The sequence below is a fragment of the Lepidochelys kempii genome, chromosome 2 (assembly GCF_965140285.1).
Source record: "Lepidochelys kempii isolate rLepKem1 chromosome 2, rLepKem1.hap1, whole genome shotgun sequence".
Taxonomy (NCBI): domain Eukaryota; kingdom Metazoa; phylum Chordata; order Testudines; family Cheloniidae; genus Lepidochelys; species Lepidochelys kempii.
The window spans coordinates 132,302,850-132,326,011 of NC_136381.1; the positions used below are offsets into that span (position 1 = coordinate 132,302,850).

General features: G+C 41.0%; 1 protein-coding gene across 2 annotated transcripts in view; it reads left to right on the top strand.

Annotated features, from left to right (window-relative positions):
- Window positions 1-23,162, top strand: part of CDH18 (cadherin 18) — a 454,121-nt gene that overhangs the window by 186,902 nt on the left and 244,057 nt on the right. For both annotated transcript variants that reach the window (XM_073332279.2, XM_073332277.2), the window contains exon 3: window positions 18,837-19,326. In XM_073332279.2, coding sequence (XP_073188380.1) covers window positions 19,099-19,326 — 228 coding nt within the window. In that variant the 5' untranslated portion in view covers window positions 18,837-19,098. The remainder of the gene's footprint in view (window positions 1-18,836; window positions 19,327-23,162) is intronic.

Sequence of the window (23,162 nt, forward strand, 5' to 3'; positions counted from 1 at the left end):
CAGAAACTGTAGAGTTTGAAGACTAATAGAGGACCCCTGTGTTTTCTCCCTGCTTCTCTTCAACACCTCCTGCAGCTAAACAGCAGGATATTTATAGACTGAGTTTCAGGATATGTTAAATTAGCAGAGATTGACTGTGTGGAACTTTCACTGAGACAAGAGCAATTTACTCCCACTTTCAGCCAGCACTCAGAACACAGCTGACAATGAATTAAAATGATTTGTGTCATGTCCATAAGTCACCTAAGTCACTAAATGTCTCTGCTTTTTATTAGCTGAAATTCTGTCATGAACCTCAAACTGTCCCCCATATATGACTCCACCCCCTACGTTGGAATATCTATACACACTTCCAAATACTCAGAACCTAACTCTCCCTGGTCTTTTCAACTGATATTCAGAAACATATTAATTGGATTTCCAGTGCAATACTCTTTCAAATGGAAGGTAGAGATCTCATGCAGATTCATTACATATGAGCTTAATAGTACATTGTTTAGAGTAATTTCTTTCCTACAAAGTAACTGCCTGGAAGTGCTGTCGGCAGTCTTTAGCAGAGCACCTACTCAAATATTTTGCCCTGTCGTTTTCAACTAGAATGTTTGTGTGTAGAAAAATCAGTGGAATTCATGATACTTTACGTATGTTACACACGTAAGTTTTTTCAGTTTCTGTTTAATTTAGATAAAGAAGCAAGTAGTTATAACTAGAGCTGGGCAGAATTATTTCAGTATAAAAAAAAAAGTGCTGAAAATGCAGTTTTAGTTTACCCAAAACTGCGAATTTAGGTTGAATTTGGCAAGTAGTTTCAGGGAAAAATGGAAGGGGAACTTTCTAAAAAAAAAATCAAAATGTTCTATGTTGAAACTTTTCATCTAAAAAAAGTCACATTTCAACTTTTCATTAAGAAAAAAAAAGTTGTTTTGAAACTTAGCTTGATTTAACTAAAAAAGCCCATACAATAAACAAAATGTTTTGTTTCAGGTTGAACAAAACATTTTGTTTGCCCAGAAATTATTTGTTTTCCAATTTCTCGTTTCATTAGGAAAAACATGGGAAAACTTTGTCATTGCTATATACAGTAATTTTATTTTTCGATTTTGCCACTGACCTGAAAGCTCAGTTGTTGCTCAGCACCTCTGCCATCAACATCTTGTTCCTTCTCTGTTAATCCTTTAAACAGCATTTTTGAAAGCTGTTGTCCAAACTTTGACTGATAAACTTATCCTCTGTAGTCTAATGTACTGTTTGCAGGACACTCTTGTGATGGGTCAAACAAGATTTGGAGGTTTGGGGCCGTAGGGATTAATCTCTAAACATCTGGATAAGGTTTAGTGAAACTTCAGAACTATCAAAATTTCTTATGTCTGCCACATGTAGCTGGAAATCTTGTGAGAATAGCATTTATTGCTATTTTAGCACTTCAATTGCCAGTCTTGGAAGGCAGGTGGAAGTGCATGAAAATGAAAAATAGAGAGTTAAGCAATCTTTTTAAAACATCAGAAAAGATTTGGTTCAGGTGCAGGCTGAAGGTTCAGATCACTGCTTCTGCTGTTCTTGACTTTAACCAGCTGAGAGAGAACTGAACCTCAGTCTTCACTGGTTAGGTATTTTGCCAGCAGCTGAGCTATTAAGCTGGACTTCTCCTCAACATTTGAGCCACAGTTTCTGAGAGATCAGGCTTTAAGAAGCCAACTAAAGATAGACATGGGGGTTTATATTTTAAGCACAAATTAATGAGTTTTTCAGAATGATGAGGCATTTTGCTAGTCACTCATAGCATTTCCTCTCATATATTGTTGTAATTAAAGATCTGTTCACATTTCAATTGTGAACTTTGGCTTTGAGAAATTTATAACTCGAAAATACATTTGAGGAGGGAAAAAAGTTCATAGGAAAATTACATAAACAGTGCATAACATGTGTTTTTATTACCAAGATACTACAATTCATGCTGCGTGCTACTAAATTGAAAGGAAGTCTTGGTCCTGTTGAACTCAAAGGGAGTTTTGCCATTGATTTCAGTGGGGCCAGACAGTGCTTAAAGTGTACATGGGGCAGTTAATAAGGGGTTGCAGATCCATCAATAATTAAACAACTAAAAATAAAACTGAGCTGGGTCACTGAGACATGCACTTTAAGCAGTGTCTTAGTAAAGCTTCTGCTCCCAGGTTATGATAGACCGCCCCTTCCCTTTTTGTCAGACCATATTAAGCGCAGGAGCCAGGATTTCACCTTTGATTTTTGAGGAGTATGTCTGTAGACTGCTTAGCCATTTGAATCATGTATGGTTACCAACTTTATATGCAATGATAATTATGATTATGAGAATATCAAATCAGAACTTAAAATGATCTATAAATGCATATACCTTAAATGCAGAGCTGGTAGGGAATTTTCAGGCACAGATTTTTGTTGTTGGAAGATGTCAATTTGTCAAAACTGAAACTATTCATGAAAAGTAGTCAGTTTCGATTGAATTTCCTGATTCAAAACATTTTTGAACAAAAACTTATCAAATTGTTGAAACATTCCAGTGAAACATGTCCAGAATGAAAAGTTTATTATTTTGGACTCAAAATAACTTTTGGTTTTGAAATTTCTGTTAATTTATACTAAAAAAAAAAGTCAAAATAAAAATGAAACATTTCAAAATTGTTGAAACAAAACATTTCAGTTGACCAGATTAAAAAAAAAAAAAGTTTGGATGATCAGTTGGTGAAAATTGTCAAAGCTATGAATTTTAATCCCAACTCGGGATGCAAAACCAATATGAAATCTCATAAAATCTTGTGGAATAGGAAAATGATTACCTGTCTATGGCTACTTCAGTGCATAACCGCAACATTTTGTTGCCCTAACCCTGGTCCTTCCTCACATCACCACTTTCCTGTTGACTACCACCCTCACTTGCCAATCATATTTTACATTTAGATTGGACAGGGGTGGCGGAACCAGGGTGACAGCGGGGTAGGTGGGAGGCTTGTGCCCCTGCAATGGGAATTGGGGGGGGAGAGTGGATCTATGTTTCCACCCCGCAATATTTTTTGTCCTCACAGTATCTCTTAGAAGCCAGAGAGGGACCTGGCTATTTTCCACCGTGTGTGTGTGTGTGTGTGTTGTGAGGGACAGAGATGAGAGTGGGACCCAGAGGAGGGGCTGCAGTGGCCATGATTGTGCAGGAGCTTGGCCTGGCTGCCATGGAACTGGTAGGACCCGTCTGGGACAAGAAGTCCTATCTTCCAGCTACTGCAGGGCCCATGGAGACACCTGACCTGGGAGAGGGGCGGGAGCATGTGTGCTAGCTGTTGGGATGGGGGAATGGGACAGGACTCCAGCATCTGGGTGAGGGGCATGGGGGTGTCAGCACACAGGGTGCCAGCCAAGGTCTGCTGGGGAGTTCCGGGCAATAGGCACCAGATGCAGAGGAACTGCCATTGGAACAGTGGTAGGAACTGCCAGGAAGCTGGCTTTTGCCCCTCCCTCCATCTCAGTATCTCCCCTTACCCCCACCTTCTATCTCTTCCCTCCCCCATTCACAGGAGCCATCTACCCCTGCCAAGATTGGTAGCATTTGGGGACAAAGGTTCTGTCTTTTGGTCTGTCCTCTAATGCACCTTGCACACTTCTGGTAGCTGTCAAAAAATGAGCAACAATAACAATAGTGATTGTTTAGGAAACAACGGTGGCAATTGGTTATACTACATTTAGTTGCAAAGCAAGGAAAACAAATAGAATCAAGCAGTTAAAATGCATTTTGTCCATGTTCTGTCTGAAAAATTCACCTTTTAAGGCATGCTTCTACATAGGGCAGACATGCCTCTTGGCATTTAGAAAAGAAATGTTTTCAAACAGCAAGCATATTTGTGTGCAATAACTACTGCAAAGACTCAGTAGTTATTGATTATGATGGCTTTTTACCCTTTCAGATGTGTGATTTTACAATGCCTTATAGATCTAAAACTGTTACACAAGCATCATTCTTCCTGCCCATGTGCATACACTGTAACAAAGAGTGGAGCACAAAGGGGAGTTGAGCACCTCAACCCAGATCCAAAGGGACTTAGGTGCCTAAGCGGAGCCAGGTTTAGGGGCAGGTGACCCAGGTGACTGCCTGGGGTACAGGGCTTTGGAGGGTGCCAGGCTTGGGGTGCTGCTGTTGTTGTTAGTGACAAAAGGGAAAATAGAATGTTTGAAGTAATATGGTTCTGGTATTGTGCGTGTGGATTCATTTTTCACTGACCTCCTAGAATGTTCTGATCCAGTGGTGGGCAATCTGCAGCCCGTCAGGTGTAATCCTCTTGCAGCCCGCCATATAGTTTGTTTACATTTGGACGGCCGCCCGCAGCTCCCAGTGGCCGTGGTTCACTGTTCCCAGCCAATGGGAGCTCTGGGAAGCAGCACGGGCCTGGTCTTGGCGAGGTGCCATTTGGTCTAGGACTGGCCCTAGCCTAAGACACCAGTTTTAGGCTCCACTCTGATTCACAAAGCTCCTGCTTGGCTGCCAACTAACCCTGTAGGCAGCTGAACTAACTCAGAACCTAAATTTCCACTGTGTAAGTTCCCTAAGTTTCTGCTTCAGAGCACACGTACTGCAGCCTCACTCTAGGTGTCCAGTCGCCTATCTTCCATTTGAGCCCCAGAGCAATCCATGAAGCTGGGGAAGCTAGGCAGGTGAACACCTGTCTTCCCAGTGGCGGCTGAGCCAGTAGGCATGCTTTGAGGAGAAGGAGATTATGGCAGTATCCACTCTATAACTTTTGGCTCAATGCTTAGACCAGTCACCCATGATGTGGGAATCCCAGGTTCAATTCCCCCCTCTGTCTCAGGGGAAGAAAGGACTTGAACAGGGGTCTCCCATAACTCTTAGGAGAGTGTGCTAACCATTGACCTATTCTGATCTGGGGCTCGCACAATCACTCCTGTTGAAGCTGTTGCACTTTGGATAAATGTTTAAAGAGTTGCTGGACCAAAGAGAGAGATGGTCTATAGCCTGGTGGTTGGGGCACCCACTTGGGATGTGAGGGAGACCCAGTGTCCAGTCCCCCTGCTCCAATGACTTTAAGTATTTATCCAAAGTGGAACAGCTTCAGTAAGAGAGATTGAGAGAGCCCCACATCAGAATAGCTCAGTGGTTAGAACCCTCTCCTCAGAGTTATGGGAGACCTCAGTTCAAATTCTTTCTTATCCTCAAGCAAGGAGTGGGGAATTGAACTTGGTTATCCCACATCCTAGTCCAATGCTTTTGCCACTGCAATAAAACTTATAAAGTGTGTGGTGCCTGGCTCCCAGAGAGGGGTTCCTAGTTCTGGATTGCAAGCAAAGATAGGTGCCTCCTTCCAGCCCAGACTTACTCACCTATCTCTGGGGAGGGGTGAGACTTAGGACACACCCCTCTCATCAGCATCTCCCATTGGCTATCTTGGGTGTGGGGGGGGAGTCACTTAGCATTCTGGCTTTTAATGATCGCATTCTCAGGCCTGCATCTCTTCCCATTCATTGTATAGAGACCCTAGGTATCTAACACAGGCACTGTGGATTGCAGTGTTGTTCCTATGATTTTCAAGGCACCTAAAGTTAGGCACAGAAATACTGAATGTCACATTGTCTCAGTCACTTTTCAGCTCCAGTTCTAACTTCTATTGGTTTCAGTGTAATTTGGATGCCTAGGCACTTTTGAAAATTCCCTATGGTGCTTATCTGCATCACTAGGCACCTCAATACCTTTAAAAATCTGTCCCTTTTATGGTTTGCCTATTTTCAATTATCTGTTAAGGTGTCATGATTTTCACAGAAGTATCATTATTCACATTTGTTTGACAAATAATTTGTCTGAACAAAGTGTATGGATTACACAGAGATGGACAGCTGCAAATATTTGCTATTTAAGTTGCATAATTGCTCATCAAAATCACTTTTTGCTTGTTTGTTTGTTCCCTGATTGAATGACCTAACCATTATGAACAGGCTGAAGAAATCACTGAAGCTTTGATTCTCTTGGGGAGCAGCTTGGAAAAAGACAGAACAGGAGAATTTAGAACACTTAAAATATTTTCCAGTTCTCTCTTGTATATGAAATTGGATTATATTTGGCTAGATCTATTTAATTCTATACATTCTCCAGATTTAGAAATAGCTGGTATGGTGCTTGACAGAGAGAAAGTTGTAAATCAGCTATGGATCATTTAGCAGACTTTGCAACTTGCTTGGGTCACTTTCACGCTTCTATTAACCATTACCATTGTCATTAATTGCAGGTAGGCATGTAGAGTTTGCAAATAGTGGAGTCACCTATCTTGTTGTGTCTCTCTTGATTAGTTGCCTGAGTATCAGGGCTCTAATCAGGAAAGGGCTAAAGGAGTTCTTATGTATTCCTCCACTCATGTACAGATGCATAGTCTTTCATAAATCATATCTGCCAAACAAGGTTCATTTATTGAATCCACTGGCTTCTATTTTGTCGTCATATTTTGCTATCAATGATTTACCATTGTATCTTATTGTGTAGTCATGCACAGTATTTTTTTTTTTGCAAATGGTGTGAATTCCTAGCTTTGTGTCACATATTTGACTAATTACTTCCATGTGAGATCCTTGAATGGGAATGAGGTAGGGTTGGAAAAATCCTTTGTCTCCTACTGCCATTTAATATAAATCCACATTTCTTGTGTCTCTTCAGTGCATTTATTAAATATATTGATCTACATAGTCAATCACTGTCGTAATTGCTGCTCACTGGAGCCATGTGTTACAATAATTTAGCAGCTGTGGTGAGGGATGCAACTCAGCTTGTGCATCGACATGTAATTATAGAACCAAACAGTTACACAGGTGCTAACCCACATATGGAAATGGGACTGCTCCTTTGTCATACTGCTCATAATCTGAAGAAAATAGTGAGGGGCGTATTTGGCCTGCAGAATCTCTATCCCTGGTGGTGTGTCTAGGGAGGAAAGATCTTCCCCTAATTCTGAGAGCACAGGGTGAGCTTTCAGACCTGAAGGTTAGAAAAGTAATCTTTTTCCTTGTAAATAATGCACATTTGCTATAGAAATCACTGAGAGCCAAAAGACCATGGAACCCCAGGTTGCCATTTTACAGTCACTTTTCAGGGTGGATCCACACTCTGATCAGGAGCTGAAATGATGAACTGTGAACAATAACTCTTCTCTCTTTAAAGTCAATAAAAATTGTAACTGAGCCTGAATACAGCTCTTTGTTCATGCCAGCTTGGGACTGACTGCTTGTAAAGCCCACGTGGCTCAGCTGTGCATCAGCAGGATCTTGTGCAGCAGCAACCACAGAAATGGTTTGCAGGTCAAATGTCCTGGCTAAACTGTCAGACTCTCTTTGAATGGTACCCTGCTGCTGCCTCCACAGATGCTGTCCCATCTCCAAGACTACTTGTGTTCCATGAGCAGCCCCATGCTTCTCCTTCAGCACCTGCACTTCTACAGAGCACTACGTTGGCACCTAAGGTCTTGGTCCTTCACCATCACAGCAGCAGCCAGGTGAATGTTCTCACTGAGCTGATGCCTTTGTTACAGGCAGCATTTATGCCTCATCCAGCACTGCTTACAGTTATGGGCCGCCTTCTTCCTCTGGCACTGCTGCAGTTTTCACTGCCTCTGTCCTTCACTGTGATACTGTCTCTTCTCTTGGTCTTGGCCTGTCCAGATATAACACAGCATTTACCTAGCTGCTAACAAAGAGCTTCTGTTGTGCGGTGGTCCTCACCCTCCTCGCTGCCTGTCCAGGAACCCAGCTAGATGAACAAGTGCATCCCTGCCCTTCATGTGTTCGTGGTTATCGCACAGACCATATTGCTGCTAACGCACCATCTCCCCACTCCCTCCCTGTGACTGCTGTCCATACTTTTTCTTGTTTTGGGGGGTCCTCATTTCCATTCTGAAGCCTTTCTTCCCTTTCTTCCTCCCAACTCACAAAGGTCTTTCAAATATGGCCTGTGGGACAACTTCCCCCTGAGTAATTTCAGAAACCATTTATTCATGCTAGTATTTGCACTCTAATATGACCTCAGCTAATTTAAATATGATTCATATTACCCAGTGAGGTAACTGTATGTTAATGCCTATTAAACTAATGCAGCGTGTGGACTCTGAATGGCTTTAAAACTGCATTTTGGCAGTGGAATATGGCTAGAGAAAAGTGGACCTTTATCAAACACTTGAATTGAACAAAAACCTTGTGGAACTTCAGGAAATGTGGTTAATTCTCTTATTTTCGTCTCTCTCTCTCTCTTATTTTCATATATAAATAAATAAAATCTCCACACTGCCTGATTTCAGTCAGGATTTTAATCAAATGTACTTCAACCCTTTACTTAGAGCAAACATAAGAGAGTCAGAACCCAGTAATATCAGAGATGCTTAAGCAGCATGAACCAGTAATCTCTAATTTTTTGAAGAATGTTCCCATCCCTTTTCCTTCACTCCAGTCTCCAAATTTTATTTACCTTTATTACTCTGAGGTACTATATCTTGAAAAAGAATCCCATGCTTCTGCGGTAGTGAAAATAAATAGGACTGCCTGCTCTTGTAGTACTGAAGTGGGATATGAATGGTCTGAAACCAAAGCTATGAAGCAAATGAAAACAAGAACTCAGGTAATGTTTTCCATATATCCATGAGTGCAAAGGCCTCTACATCAAACAACAAATGCAGCAGCTGGTTAATCAGAGGAGGTTTTCAGCTATATGTGCCCCCCCACAAAACAACATATTAATTAGTGGCAATAATTTCATGATTGCTATCATTTGGAAGCCACAGTAACTGTAATCAGCAGTTAATGTAATAGTAGTGGAGGAAGCAATATCCTTTAACATTCGTGTAAAATCTAGCCAGAAAGAACAGGAAATGGGACATAACTTTGAGAAGGCAAAAAAAGGACTGTTATTTTTATTTTTCATGTATTCGTACAAAACTGGACCATGCAGCAGTGTTTATACATTAGGTGGAATAGAGAAGATGTTCTCATAGAGAGACAAATTCATACATTTTAAGGCTAGAAGGGATCATTATGCTCATATAGGCTGACTTTCTGCATAGCACAGGTCACAGATTTCACTTGGCAATTCTTGCATTAAGCCCATCAAAGGTGTGAGGCCTGGACCAGGATGTGGAATTGATATTATATTCTTGGACCAACATAAGTGAGAACTGTCAATATGCAATATTGGGCGTGCTGGCCGCCACTTCTGCTGCTCCCATTGGCCCAGGAACGGTGAACCGTGGCCACTGGGAGCTGCAGGCAGCAGTGCCTGCGGACGGTCAATGTAAACACTGTCTCACGGCCTGCCAGCAGATTACCCCAACAGGCTGTGTGTGGCCCGCATGCCACAGGTTCCCCACCACTGATCCCAGGGACTCCAAGATCTCTTTCTTGGGTGGTAACATCTAATTTAGAACCCATCACTGTATCTGTATAGCTGGGATTATTTGTTCCAATATGCATTACTTTGTACTTATCAACATCAAATTTAATCTGCCCTTTTGTTGCCCAGTCATCCAGTTTGGAAAGATCCTTCTATAACTCCTCATAGTCTGCTTCAGATTTAACTATCTTGATTTATTTTGTATCATCTGCAAATTTTGCCTCTTCAGTGACTACCCCCTTTCCCAGATCATTAATAAATATGTTGATCAGCACAGGTTCCAGCATAGATCTCTGGGGGACCCTGCTCTTTGCCTTTCTTTAACTGACCATTTCTTTCTAACCTTTGTTACCTATCTTTTAATTAGTCACTGATCCATCAGATGACCTTCTGTCTTAGCCCATGGCATTTAGTTTCCTTAAGACCTTAAGAGACCTAATCAAAGGGTTTCTGAAAATCCAATTACACTACATTGACTGGATCATCTTTGTCCACGTGGTTGCTGTCACCCTCAAAGAACTGTGATAGATCGATGGGACATGGCTTCCCTTTACAAAAGCCATGTTGACTCTTTCCAACAAATTATGTTTATCTAGGTGTCTTATCATCCTTCTGTTCTTTGCTATAAGTTTCCACCAATTTGCCTGGTACTGAAGTTAGGCTCATTGGCCAAGATCTGTTCTGGAGCCCTTTTTAAATCTCAGCATTGCATTAACTACCTGCCATTCATCTGGTACAAAGGCTGACTTAAATGATAGGTTACATACCAGAGTTAGTAGTTCTGCATTTCATATTTGAGTTCCTTCAGAGCTCTTGGGTAAATACCAACTGGTGACTTATTGCTGTTTATCACTTTGTTAAAAAAAAAAACTCTCTTCAGGGTCAGGGGGAGTGGTAGGGGAGCATTGCCTAGTGGTCAGACCTTTGCCCATGACCTGCAGTGGAGTTATTAGGGCATCCGGGTCACTCCCACTCCATCAAGCTTTGACCCAGGACCCTTTGATGGCTATCAGTGATCTGACAGTCAGGGGATGCTTAAGGTTGTCCTCCCTGGTCCAGTTCCTATCACTCCTCCCTTTGTGATTGCCCCAGAGTCACCATCTGGGTTAAGGCAGTGTGCAAGGTGTCTGCTCACCACACAGCACCTGGTGGTGGCTGCTCTCTTTCTTGCTCAGGCAGCAACTGCCTCCTCCTGCGCTATGGACTCCTCCCCTGGGAAGGATCAGTCCCGGGCTTTCCCCTGTTGGGGTAGTCCACACAAAATAAAGGGTAATTAACAAACTCAGAGTCCACAGGAGAGGGAGGGGGAATTGCTTCCCTCTGAGGCTTTCTCTGTAGTAGGTCCTCTTTTCCCTCAGGCAGGAACCTTTTCACAATTGTCGTGGGGAGAAATTTTGCTTTTTCCTCAGCTCTTCTCTGCTGGAGCTTCAGATTGCAGGTTTGCTCTTCCCTGGTCTGCCACCAAATGAACTGCTCCCTTGCCTTTTAACTCCTCCTACAGGTGGAGTGTGATTGGCTGACCAAGACTAGTTCCTTAACCCCCGGTTGCTCAGTGTGGGGTTTCTACAGCCCATCACATAAACACATTAATTTAAGACAGTACTTCAGATTTGTCACCCAAAAAGACCAGGTCTCGTAGTATCTGCTCCATATCTGCAGTGAAGATGAATTCAAAGACTTAATTTTGTTTTCTACAATGGTCTTCTCCTTGAGTACTCCTTTAAAACCTTTATTATCTAGTGGCCCCACTGCCTGTTTGGCAGGTTTTCAAAATGCATGGGTGTGATGATGTAGGAACAGGGGAACCTTTGGGGGAAGGAATAGCCTATACAGGAGGGATGGGCTCCACCTAAAGCAAAATAGACACAGACTGCTAGCACATAAAAAGGCTGTAGATTGTTTTTGTTAAATTAATGGCTGGAGGAAAGTGCACAGTTGTAGGGGAGTACACAGTTTGTGCAGAGACATCCTGTCAAGGTTCCTTCCCCACTCTGAACTCGAGGGTACAGATGTGGGGACCTGCATGAAAGAGCCCCTAAGCTTATTCTTACCAGATTAGGTTAAAAACTTCCTCAAGGTACAAACTTTGCCTTGTCCTTGAACCCTATGCTGCCATCACCAAGCGTGTTAAACAGAGAACAGGGAAAGAGCCCACTTGGAGACGTCTTCCCCCAAACTATCCCCCCCCCAGCCCTACACCCCCTTTCCTGGGGAAGGCTTGATAAAAATCCTCACCAATTTGCATAGGTGAACACAGACTCAAACCCTTGGATCTTAAGAACAATGAAAAAGCAATCAGGTTCTTAAAAGAAGAATTTTAATTAAAGAAAAAGTAAAAGAATCACCTCTGTAAAATTAGGATGGTAAATACCTTACAGGGTAATCAAATTCAAAAAATAGAGAATCCCTCTAGGCAAAACCGTAAGTTACAAAAAAGACACAAAAACAGGAATATACATTCCATTCAGCACAGCTTATTTACTAGCCATTTAAACAAAAGGAAATCTAATGAATTTCTAGCTAGATTACTTACTAAGAAGTTCTAATACTCCATTCCTGTTCTGTTCCCAGCAAAAAGCATCACACAGACAGACAGACTCTTTGTTCCCCCTGCTCCAGCTTTGAAAGTAACTTTTCTCCTCATTGGTCATTTTGGTCAGGTGCCAGTGAGGTTATCTTAGCTTCTTAACTCTTTACAGGTGAAAGGATTTTGCCTTTGGCCAGGAGGGATTTTATAGCTCTGTATACAGAAAGGTGGTTACCCTTCCCTTTATATTTATGACACATCCCGTAGGGATTAATTTCTTAAAATGGAACTCTATATCCTAATATAGACTATAGGAAAGAAGTTGGTAAAGTACAGGTAAGAGTTAGTAAGGAACAGGCAAATGTAAATGAGTCCCATTTAAACATAACACATGAAGGCAAGCAACTGAATTTTAATAAAATGTACAAGTGCTTATATACAAATGGTAGAAGTCTAAATACTAAGAATGGTGAACTAGAGTCCCTACCATTAAATGAAGATATTAATATTATAGGCATTGCACAAACTCGGTGGGATGATGATAGTCAGTGGGATATTGTAATACCAGGGTAGAAAATGTATAACAACATAGTAGGTCATGCTGCTGGGAGGAATGGCACTCTGTGAAAGAAAGCACAGAGTCATGTAAAGTAAAACTCTTAAATGACTCAAACTGTACTATAGAATATCTATGGATAAAAATTCCATGCTTGAAAAATAAGAGTTCAGCAGTAGAAATACATTGCTGTCTACTTGACGAGGATGGTGACAGTGATTGTGAAATGCTCAGGGAGATTAGAGAAGCTACAAAGCCAGAAAACACAATCATAATGGATGATTTCACCTATCTTCATATTGACTGGGTACATGTCACCTCAGGGAGTAATGAAGAAATAAAATTTCGAGACACCATAAATGACAACTTGGAGCACCTAGTCCTGGAACCCACAAGGGAAGAGGCAATTCTTGATTTAGTGCAAAGTGGAGCACAGTATCTGGTCCAAGAGTAACTATAGCTGAACCACTTGGTAATAGGGATCATAATGTAATTAAATTTAACGTCCTTGTGGAGGGGAATGAATATACAGATATGTACACATACCACCACAGTACCATTTAACTTCAAAAAGGGGAACTAAGCAAGAATGAGGACACTAGTTAGACAGACGTTAAAAAGAGCAGTCACGAGTGTAAAATGCCTGCAAGTAACATGAAGACTACTTAAAAGCATCATAATAGAGGCTCAGACCAAGTGTATACTGCAAATAAAAAAAAAGACAGTAGGAGGACCAAAAGAATGACCCTAAAACTAAACAGCCGAATAATGGAGGCCATTAGAGGCAGACAGGCATCCTTTAAAATTTGGAAGTCACATCTTACTGAGAAAAATAGGAAGGAGCACAAACTGTGGCAGGTTAAGTGTAAAAGTATAATAAGGCAGGCCAAGAAAGAATTTGAGAAGTAACTTACTGAAGATGCAAAAACTAACAATTTTTTTTGAAGTTTTTAAGATAGACACGCTAGTGTGTCAAAACATCACACCTAAATTCAGAAGGCTGGGACCTTAAATCCTGGTTGAGCGTGATGTTTCTAAGGAAATAATTTGTTTTTTTTCCCCCAGTATGATACTGATAAATGCATTCACCACTCTTAAATATCTAAACCACCTTATAACATGCTGTGAATATTTCCAGAGTACTTCACAAAAACCAAAGGTTGAGATTTTTAAAAATCTGACGAGTCTCTAGCCGAATAATTTAAATAGAAGATGTGTTGCTAAATTCCCTAGCCAGTTTGGAAAATCTCATCAGGGAAGCATGATTTGTGAATCTCTAGGTCCATTTCTTAATTATGGTACCTTACCACAATGCTAGGACATGCAGAGCCAACAGTTGGGCTATCAAATTGTCTCTATATTGGCATAATACAGCAGTTTGTTATATTGGCACCTGAGTACCAATATGAGATTCAGGGCCTCTCAGGGGAGGGAAAAGTTTGCCCCAGGATTCCTATTTGAGAGGCCCCCTCCAAACCTGAGACACACTGTGATCCCCTGGGCCAGGTCCCAATAACTGAAGTGGTGAACTCGACCCAGCCTCCAGGACAGGATCCGAGCCACTACAGTGAGGGTGAATACCGTTTTGGCTTCATCTCCAACCCTTCCTACTGTGGTAATTTTTTTTGGAAGGGTGGAGGTCCTCAGCTTCAGATTTTGCCCCAGGCACCCAAGAAAAACTGTGTGGCCCTGCTGAGATGCCAAAGGAAGGATTTGCTTATTTAGGGAGCTTACCCACACCAAATGGGAGATTGCTTCTTTTTGGACTTTTGACACCTGCTGTGTACATATTCTTTTGTATACCACATTTGGAGCAATCATGCAACTACTTTCTCAGCAAACAAAATGGTGTGTTTGTACCTTTTATCTGCAGTGTTTTCCTTTTACAAATGTTGCTTTCTTCTCCTTTTATTGTGATGTGTTTCACCCTTTTAGAACGGGAATCCTAGTATTATGCAATCTGTATAGAAGCAGGTTTCACAGGGTACTGCTGTGACAACTCAGAACATTAGAGATTCTTTCCTTTTCCGTTGTTTGTGGTTTGTTTTCCCTTTCTTTTTTGGTTTTACTTGGGCAGCATTTATTGATTATTCTCAGCAGGAGTTGACTACAGATCAAGGTGAATAACTTCACATTATTCATTTCTCTGCATGCAAACTGTACACAAGAATATTGTAGCCTATCATGCATCTATTCATACTGTATAGCTGCCTCTAGTCATTAAACTTGAACAGTTCTTTCTATACTCATGTATGATTACAAGCATTTTATGTTTGCTTTTTCTCATGTCCTGGGCAAAATATGTCATCAGCTGACTTCAGTGGGAGTTGCACATAGGTACATGTGACACAGAACAAGAACCATTGTTATTGTTTGAAAAATAAAAAAAAAAACATACGGGGCCCATTTCTATCAGTTTTGCATTCACATCTGTCAATACTGTGTGCTGACTTTTGTTATAGGATGATTCCTATAGGTTGATCATAAATCCAATTAATTTCTATAGGCTGATTCACAGATCCAAAGCCAAAATCTGGGATTCAAATGTATACTGTGCATTTGTCTGATCCACTAGCTGATAGATAGTTTCATACGTTTAATAGTGTTTTCATCTGTGTAAGATATACAGTTGATCTTTTTCATTTTTCAGAACTTTTTACTGTCTGCTTGAATCATCTATAATTCTCAGATGCATGCTATCAATTTACGAGATCAATCTCTTATTGAGACAGAGCTTTCCACGGTATCTTTCATGATTGCCAAGTTACCACGTGTTCTTTTCTTTTTCTTTCTCCTGTGCTTATCTACCTTGATGTACTTTCTTCAGTCATTTTCAATATTCTAAGTCTTCTGAAAGCAAATCCATCTCAGAGAGAGAGTTTCACCCCGTATCTTGCACAATTGCAACGTTCCCACTTGGCCTTTCCTTTTTCTGTCTCTTGATGCCTTTTCTTTAGGCACTTTCAGTTTGTTTTATCTCACACAAAATTTTCTATCATTGTTCATCTTCTTCAATGTTTGTCTCATTCTTTTCATGCTATCTATCTATCTTTGGTTCATCATTCCTGTTTGTTCTCATTCTTGCACTCTTTCTACTCCACCATTTATTCTCTCCTCTCCATTCTCTCCAAGCTTCTCTCACATTTCATTCCACATTTTACACCTGCTCAGTCCACCTAACCATGGCTTAATGATACAGTCGATAAGAGTTAAAATAAGTGCATTAAATAACTTATAATATTGGGTTTCTACAGTGACATATTAAATGAAAGATCTGCATTTATCTGGTTTGGAAGCAGCTTATGTGTCTTTAGGGTTTTTAACATTTCACAAAAGAAAAACGGCATGAATTTATTTAATTCCCATTATCTGATCATTTACTTTTTATGTTATTACATTTCTCATACTCTTTGCAACCATGAAGTAGTATCTAGAGGCTTTCCCCCCTGGTAGTTGGCTAGTGATCACCATATCTATTTAAGATCAATATAATTCAGTATTTGTAGATAGAGATGTTCTTTACTGGAAGACACTGTAATACTATAAAAATAGTTTGTTTTAGCCTGACTCCACTGGGCCTGTGTATAGTGTGTGTGTGTGAGTGAGAGAGATATCTATGTGATAAACTGCACAGGTTGTGATACATCTATTAGGCATGTTTGATCACATCACTTGACATTAATCCATCAGCCTCAGTACATATTCTAACATTCTAAAATCCTGAGCTGTTTCAGTAAGTGATCATTTAAAAAAAATTCCATTTGTTTCCCTGCTCAGCTCCTTAAACAAAAAAAAAACACCACTGCCACCACCACAACAAAAATACCAGCCCAAGTCCTAGGATGGGAAAAATTGAATCCTGGAACAATAAGAGTTTTTATGCATAAAATTAGCAGAATTTCAAGTCTAATCCCTTATGATTCTGTATATTGAGAAAAAGGAATTTTATACCATTGGAAAAAGAATACTTCTAGCGTTTTAGTGGCAGGCACTTGGTTCTAGGGTTGGAAGATGCTGAGATATTAGACGATGAAGTTATGACTTTTTTTGTACAGAAGAACTTTTTAAAATCATTTGTTAGACATTTTAATTGTATTATACATTTTTCTTTTCTTTTGAGTCCTATACATGTAACAAAAGGACCTGGTTTTACAGGTGGAGGGGTAAGATAACTGGGCCCAAAAATATCCTAAAACATGTTAAGATATTTTCATAAATTATCTGGAATATATAGAATGCCTGATTATGTGCTTTTGTATAAAGTGTTTTTGAATTTCACATACATGGTGGCCATGTCAAGCCATGCTGAGGGAACCTTTTGTATGACACCATACCGTGATGACATCCCCATAAGTCCAACTGTACAGGTTGTGGATGTAGAGAAATAAGCAAGATGTTTTAGGGACCCTTTCATATGTAATGCACAACTGAATGTGATGGGACTTCATCTAGCCAGCAGGAAGAAAAGGGGTCATGGCTCCTTTAAAGTGCCCCACTGCCATTGGGTTATGAGGGAGAACAAAGGGGGACTCATCTGAATGGAGCCAAAGGGGGGAAATTGAAGTGGCCAGAGCAGGTGGGGACACCATGAGCACCAGGGGATAGAGAGTGGGGATGTATTTATATCCCAGGCCCTCCAGATGGAACCCTTTCCTCTCATCATATCCCGCAGCATCCAGCTATAGGATGAGAGTAGTACTAGGTATTATGATCTGATGTAGGCATTGAGCTAATCAACTTTTTCTTTCTGTTCGGGGCTCAGAAGGAATATTTCCCTCACCACTAAACTGTCCAAGTGGTGGTGGGCTTTGTATGCCTTCCTTAAAGCAGACCAGGCACCTAGTGGGAGATGTAACAAGATGCTGCAGATTAATAGGTAGCAAACGTGGTAAGTGTCCAGTGCAGGTACTCATTACAGAGCGGCTATGGTTCCTGATAAACAGGAGTAGGAAGTGGATTTAGGGGAAGGCATCCCCTAAAGAAGCTGGGCAGTGGGAGTCAGGGTTCCTGGTATGCTGGCGAGATAACCCTCAACAGTCATATACAATGTTAGAGAAACAAAGCGGGGGAGGTAATATCTTTAGTGGACCAACTGCTATTAGTGAGAGAGACAAGCTTTTGAGCTTACGCATAGCTCTCCTTCAGGTTTGTGTAAGCTGAAAAGCTTGTCTCTCACCAATAGCAGTGGAGCCAATAAAAGGCATTACCTCTCCCGCCTTGTCTCTCTAATATCCTGGAACGAACAAGGCTACAACAACACTGTGTACATAATATTGTAATTTTAAAATGGGATTTTCAAAACTGATCAGAGCTGTCCTAACTCCATCATTTTTTTTTCGAAATCAACACACTCGTGGGAAACATTTCAGTTTCAACTAAAGTTCAGTTTCTGAGGGAAATATTTTACCAGCTCTAGTCCTGATAGAGAGAGAGAGAGGAAATCAGTGAACAGAGTGCAGGTGAAGTAGTCAAACGTTTATGAGAAATGCAGTTTATCACAAAATTCTGTAATTGTTTATCTGTTTGTCACCGCCACATATGTGCTTGCGTATACATATGTGCAGCACTCTATCCTCAGACAAGGAATGAAAGAGGTCTGTGACAAGAACAGTCAGTGAATGTGAAGGAGTTGCCTAGATTTAGATATATAAACATCTGTTAAAATCAATCATTAAGCTGAATTCAAATTTAGGGTCAGTTTGCATTTAGGAAGGGTGTGAGTTTAGGGTTCAGGAATTGCTTGGGCCCACCTTAATTACTGCTCAGCTTGGACTGACGCCCTCTATGCAGCCACATAGGAGGTAAAACACAGGCACTATCAGTTTATGATTTGGTCATACAGTTCTGTGAACTTGCCTCAGTTTTGACCTGGAGTCTCCACACTCATTCTTTTTTTGCCCTCTCTCTCGAAACTACCAGTAGCCACGATGGTGGTTTTCATAATGTTGACCTGCTGTCCAGTTGAAAATTCATGGAGACCAACAACTCATTTCACATAAACTGCTTAACGCGATCAATCGGGTAGCAGTGGTTTTTGATTACGACTGCTGATGCTGTCACTCTGAACCAGTAGGTAAAAGGCCTAATCTCGTACTACCAGAGTCCCTTGAATCATCCAGTCCTTATATTGCACACATTTTACGTACTTTTAAAGAGCCATACTAACTTTTAAGGTGCTTTCACAAAAACAATCAGAAAACACTTCCACAAAAGATTGAAAATAAATGTTGATTGGTTCTGTCAAAGGTTCCAACACCAATTAGCACAGCAGTGGGTACATCACCTTTTGAGGTTGAAAAGCTCTAATTACTGTTTCTAGTGATTTGTAAGTGGTTTTCATTTTTTTCCCCTTCTATTAGGTATAAAATGGTTGGCTGTGGCAGTCTATTGTGAAGATCTCGGAACAAATACCAGAAATTTCTACACTCAGTTCTTCATGATGTAAATGCAGTGTGACCTTTCCCCAATGGGCAGTTAAACCATGGACATACTAAAAAAAACATTTTGGACTGTTTTTCTAAACCAGGCTTCACCTTCCCTCTTGGGGACCTATTAAGGGATTACGTCTGAAAAGAAAACCAAAAGAGAAAAGGAAACCTTGAACTGGAAAGTTATCCTACAATGAGAATTACGAGCACATCTTGTATCTGCCCAGTCCTAGTTTGTCTCTGTTTTGTGCAGAGGTGTTATGGAGCTGCTCATCATGGCTCCATCAAGGTGACCAGAAATCAAACCAAACACATAGAAGGTGAAACAGAAGTGCACCATCGTCCCAAGCGTGGATGGGTATGGAACCAGTTCTTTGTTTTAGAAGAACACCTGGGACCGGATCCCCAGTATGTGGGAAAGGTAAGTTCTTATTTCTTTTCTGTAAAGGGGTACAGGGACATTAGGAGAGGAATATATTGTTGTTCCAGATGCCAACCTAGCTGATGTCTCCTGTAAAGTTGGAAGCACCTCAGAAGTCAATGATGTTAGACATTCACAAAGTATTTTATTTGCCCACTATCCCTATTTACAAATAATAATCATGGTGAGTAAAAAAGATGACATACAACTATAAAAAGTTGCAAATCTTCCCTGAGAAATGCTTTAGGGACAAGATTTGTCCAACAAGTTGCAGGCCAACTTTGAGATCCATGTGAAGAAGCACCATTTTGGAAGGAGTTTCATTGGGACTCTTCCTCTATCAGAGGGTATATCATATGCTTCCCTCCACTGCTGGCCATGTGTGCATCTGGGGGGATAATGGCACCATATCTACCACATCCATTTAGGATGCAACTTTAGAGTGGTAGGAGCCCAAGGAGAGTGCAAGGACTACATTTATGTCTGGCTTTTATGCAGTGAATTCAGGGGAAAGGTCCCTATGCTTTCCCACACCCTTACGCTCCTGTGTAGGTGTCAACCAAAAAACTGGCTCCCAGCATGTGATGTTGTCTGTATGAGATAATCCATGCTAAAAAGTCATTACAAGAACATGAAGGCTGCAAAGTGTCATTTCCTGACTTCTGAGAGCCTCCAAGTTACAGGCGTATCTAAACACTGTTCTCTTCTACACATTGTGATACAGGCTTTCATTAAACCATGTTAGTTTTTCCTTAGGACCCCCACCTCACTCATTGCCCAGGATGGATGGTGCTCAGGACATGAGGCAGCTATTCAGTATTTTTTTTTTCATCTCCCTCATTCAATGTGTGGCCCCACGCCTCGTTTGCTGCACTCAGTTCAAATTCTGCACTGAATAAGGATATTGTTTTTCCTTCTTTCTTCATAGGGTTCTCTTTGGTGCCAACCATTTTAGTATCTTAGTGCCTCACAAAAGTTAGTGAATTTATCTTTGCAGCAAATTCCTTACAATGGGAATTCCATTTTACATTTGACCATTTGTAGTTTACATTTTTACATTTACATTTGTAGTTCTGATGCTCTAATTTTATTGTAGAGATTGACCAATATTATCATACGTAGCTTTATTTATTATTATTTTTATTCAAGAAGGGAAATCTGTAGAGACTAAAATAATACTAGTAATCAACAGAATTTAAATCATGGTTGCTGTGTTAGTGTCTCTTCATTTTGAGAAATAGGTTTCCAAACTGCTGTAATATTTACGGTAATTTCTTCTACATAATCTAGGTTTCATCTGATGTGCCTTTAATTTGACAAGAGATTTTCATACCAGGACCCTAGATTTATGAAGGAATGGATGGGTGGGTGTGTCTCTGTAATTCTAGGCATCTGTTCAATGTCACTGACCTGCCAATGCTGTCAATTATTAATCAAGTCATCTATTCTGCCTCATTGGTAGTAGTATTAGATCATGCCCTTTCACATTTTTCATACCCAGTTTAGGAATAACATCACAAGAGCAGAGTAATGGTGTAAAATAATGTTATAATGTTGCAGTCATTGTCACTGTAATGTTCACTAAAGACAAGAATAGGTCTCTAATCAAAATGGTGAGGTATCTCATCCTTATTATGAGGATGGATTAATTTTCTGTCACTCACTGTGTGTTGTACAGTATGTGCTCAGACATATAGGCCTTAAGGCCAGAAGGGATCATCGTGATCATCTAGTCTGACCTCCTGCACATTGCGGGCCACAGAACTTCACCCACCCACTCCTGTAATAGACCCATAATCACTTGGTGAGTTATTGAAGTCCTCAGATCATGATTTAAAAACCTTAAGTTACAGAGAATCCAACTTTTACACTAGTTTAAACCTGCCATGGATCCATGCTCCATACTGCAGAGAAAGGCAAAAAACCCCAAGGGTCTCTGCCAATCTGACCTGGGGGAAAATTCTTTCCCAACCCCAAATATGGCAATCAGTTAGATCCTGAGCATGTGGGCAAGACCCACCAGCCAGGCACCTGGGAAAGAATTGTCTTTAATAACTCAGAGCCCTCCCCATCTAGTGTCATATCACCAGCTGTTGGGGATATTTGCTACTAGCAGTTGCAGATTGGCTACATGCCATTGTTAGGGAGTCTCATCATACCACCCACTCCATAAACTCATCAGGCACAATCTTGAAAGCAGTTAGGTTGTTTGCCCCCACTAGTCCTCTTGGAAGGCTTTTCATTCCTCTGATGGTTAGAAACCTTTCTTTAATTTCAAGCATAAACTTGTTGATGGTGAGTTTATATCCATTGGTTCTTGTGTCCATATTGGCGCCTAACTTAAATAACTCCTCTCCCTGCCTGGTATTTATCCCTGTGATGTATTTATAGAGAGCAATAATATCTCCCCTCAGCCTTCTTTTGCTTAGGCTAAAGAAGCTAAGCTCTTTGAATCTCCTTTCCTAAGGTAGGTTTTCCATTCCTCTGATCATCTGAATAGTCCTTCTCTGCACCTGTTCAAGTCTAAATTCATCTTTCTTAAACATGGGAGACCAGAACTGCACACAGCATTCCAGATGAGGTCTCAGCAGTGCCTTCTATAATGGTACTAACACTTCCCTGTCTCTACTGGAAATACCTCACCTGATTCATCCTAGGATTTAATTAGCCTTTTTCACAGCCACATCACATTGGCAGCTCATAGTCACCCTGTGATTAACTAATACTCCCAGGTCTTTCTCCTTTGTCACTTCCTACTGATAAATCTCCACTTTATAGCAAAAATTCTTGTTTTTATTCCCTAAGTGAATGACTTTGCACTATCTGGGGTGCCTCAATGTCCAGGTTACTTCCCCCCAGTGGCTACTAGAGATGGGAGAGTGAACCCAGGCCCGCCCACTACCCTGGATCCCAGCCCAGGGACCCTGTAGATTGCTGCCATCTGCTGTGTCACTTTAACAATGTTGCATGGCTTCTCTAATTCCCTGGGCCAATTCCCTGTGGCACCACATCATCTTCACCCTTACCTCAAGACCTTGTCCGAATGGAGTCCCAGCAACCAACTATGGCTCCTTCTCACTCTCCCCAGCTTCTGATTGCACTGCCCTGTCTGTGGTTCTGTAGTTCCATCAGCCAGCCACAAACCATCCACATTCCTACAGCTCTAGCAAGGAACTGAACTCCCTCTGGCCCTGCAGCTTTTCTTATACTAGGTGGCTGGGCTCTGATTGGCTGTGTCCCACACAGGCACTCTAGGAGGTTTGGAAGACCCTCTCAATTTCCCATTTTTGGGGCGGGGTGTGGCAGGGCCATGAGGCCTCCAGCAGGGGGCCTCAGAAGATCTGGTATACCCTGTCACATAAGTACTATATTACCAATCCTCCATTCATAGGATATAACCTATTAAAAATCCTTGCTATTATGTTTTAAATTTCATATTCCAGTTCCTTTAATATTCTTGGATGGAGATATCTGGGTGCCCTGATTTAGTCTCATTAAGCTGTTTGATTTTGTGTTCGACATTGTATGTGGTAATTTCTACTTCCATATCCTTATTTCCATTAGCCACCCCGCCACTACCCCTAAGGTTTTCATTACCCTTATTAAAAACTGAGACAAAGTATTTGTTTAAGTGTTGGCCCATGTCTAGATTATCTTTAATCTCCACCCCATCCTCAGTGTTTAGTGGTCCCACATCTTTTTTCCTTGTTTTCTTTTTATTTATATGACTATAGTACATTTTACTATTGGTTTTAATCTCCTTTGCAAGGCCCAACTCTGCTTAGTTTTTGGCTGTTCTCACTTTCCTGCCCTACACTTTCTGACTGCCAAGAGGG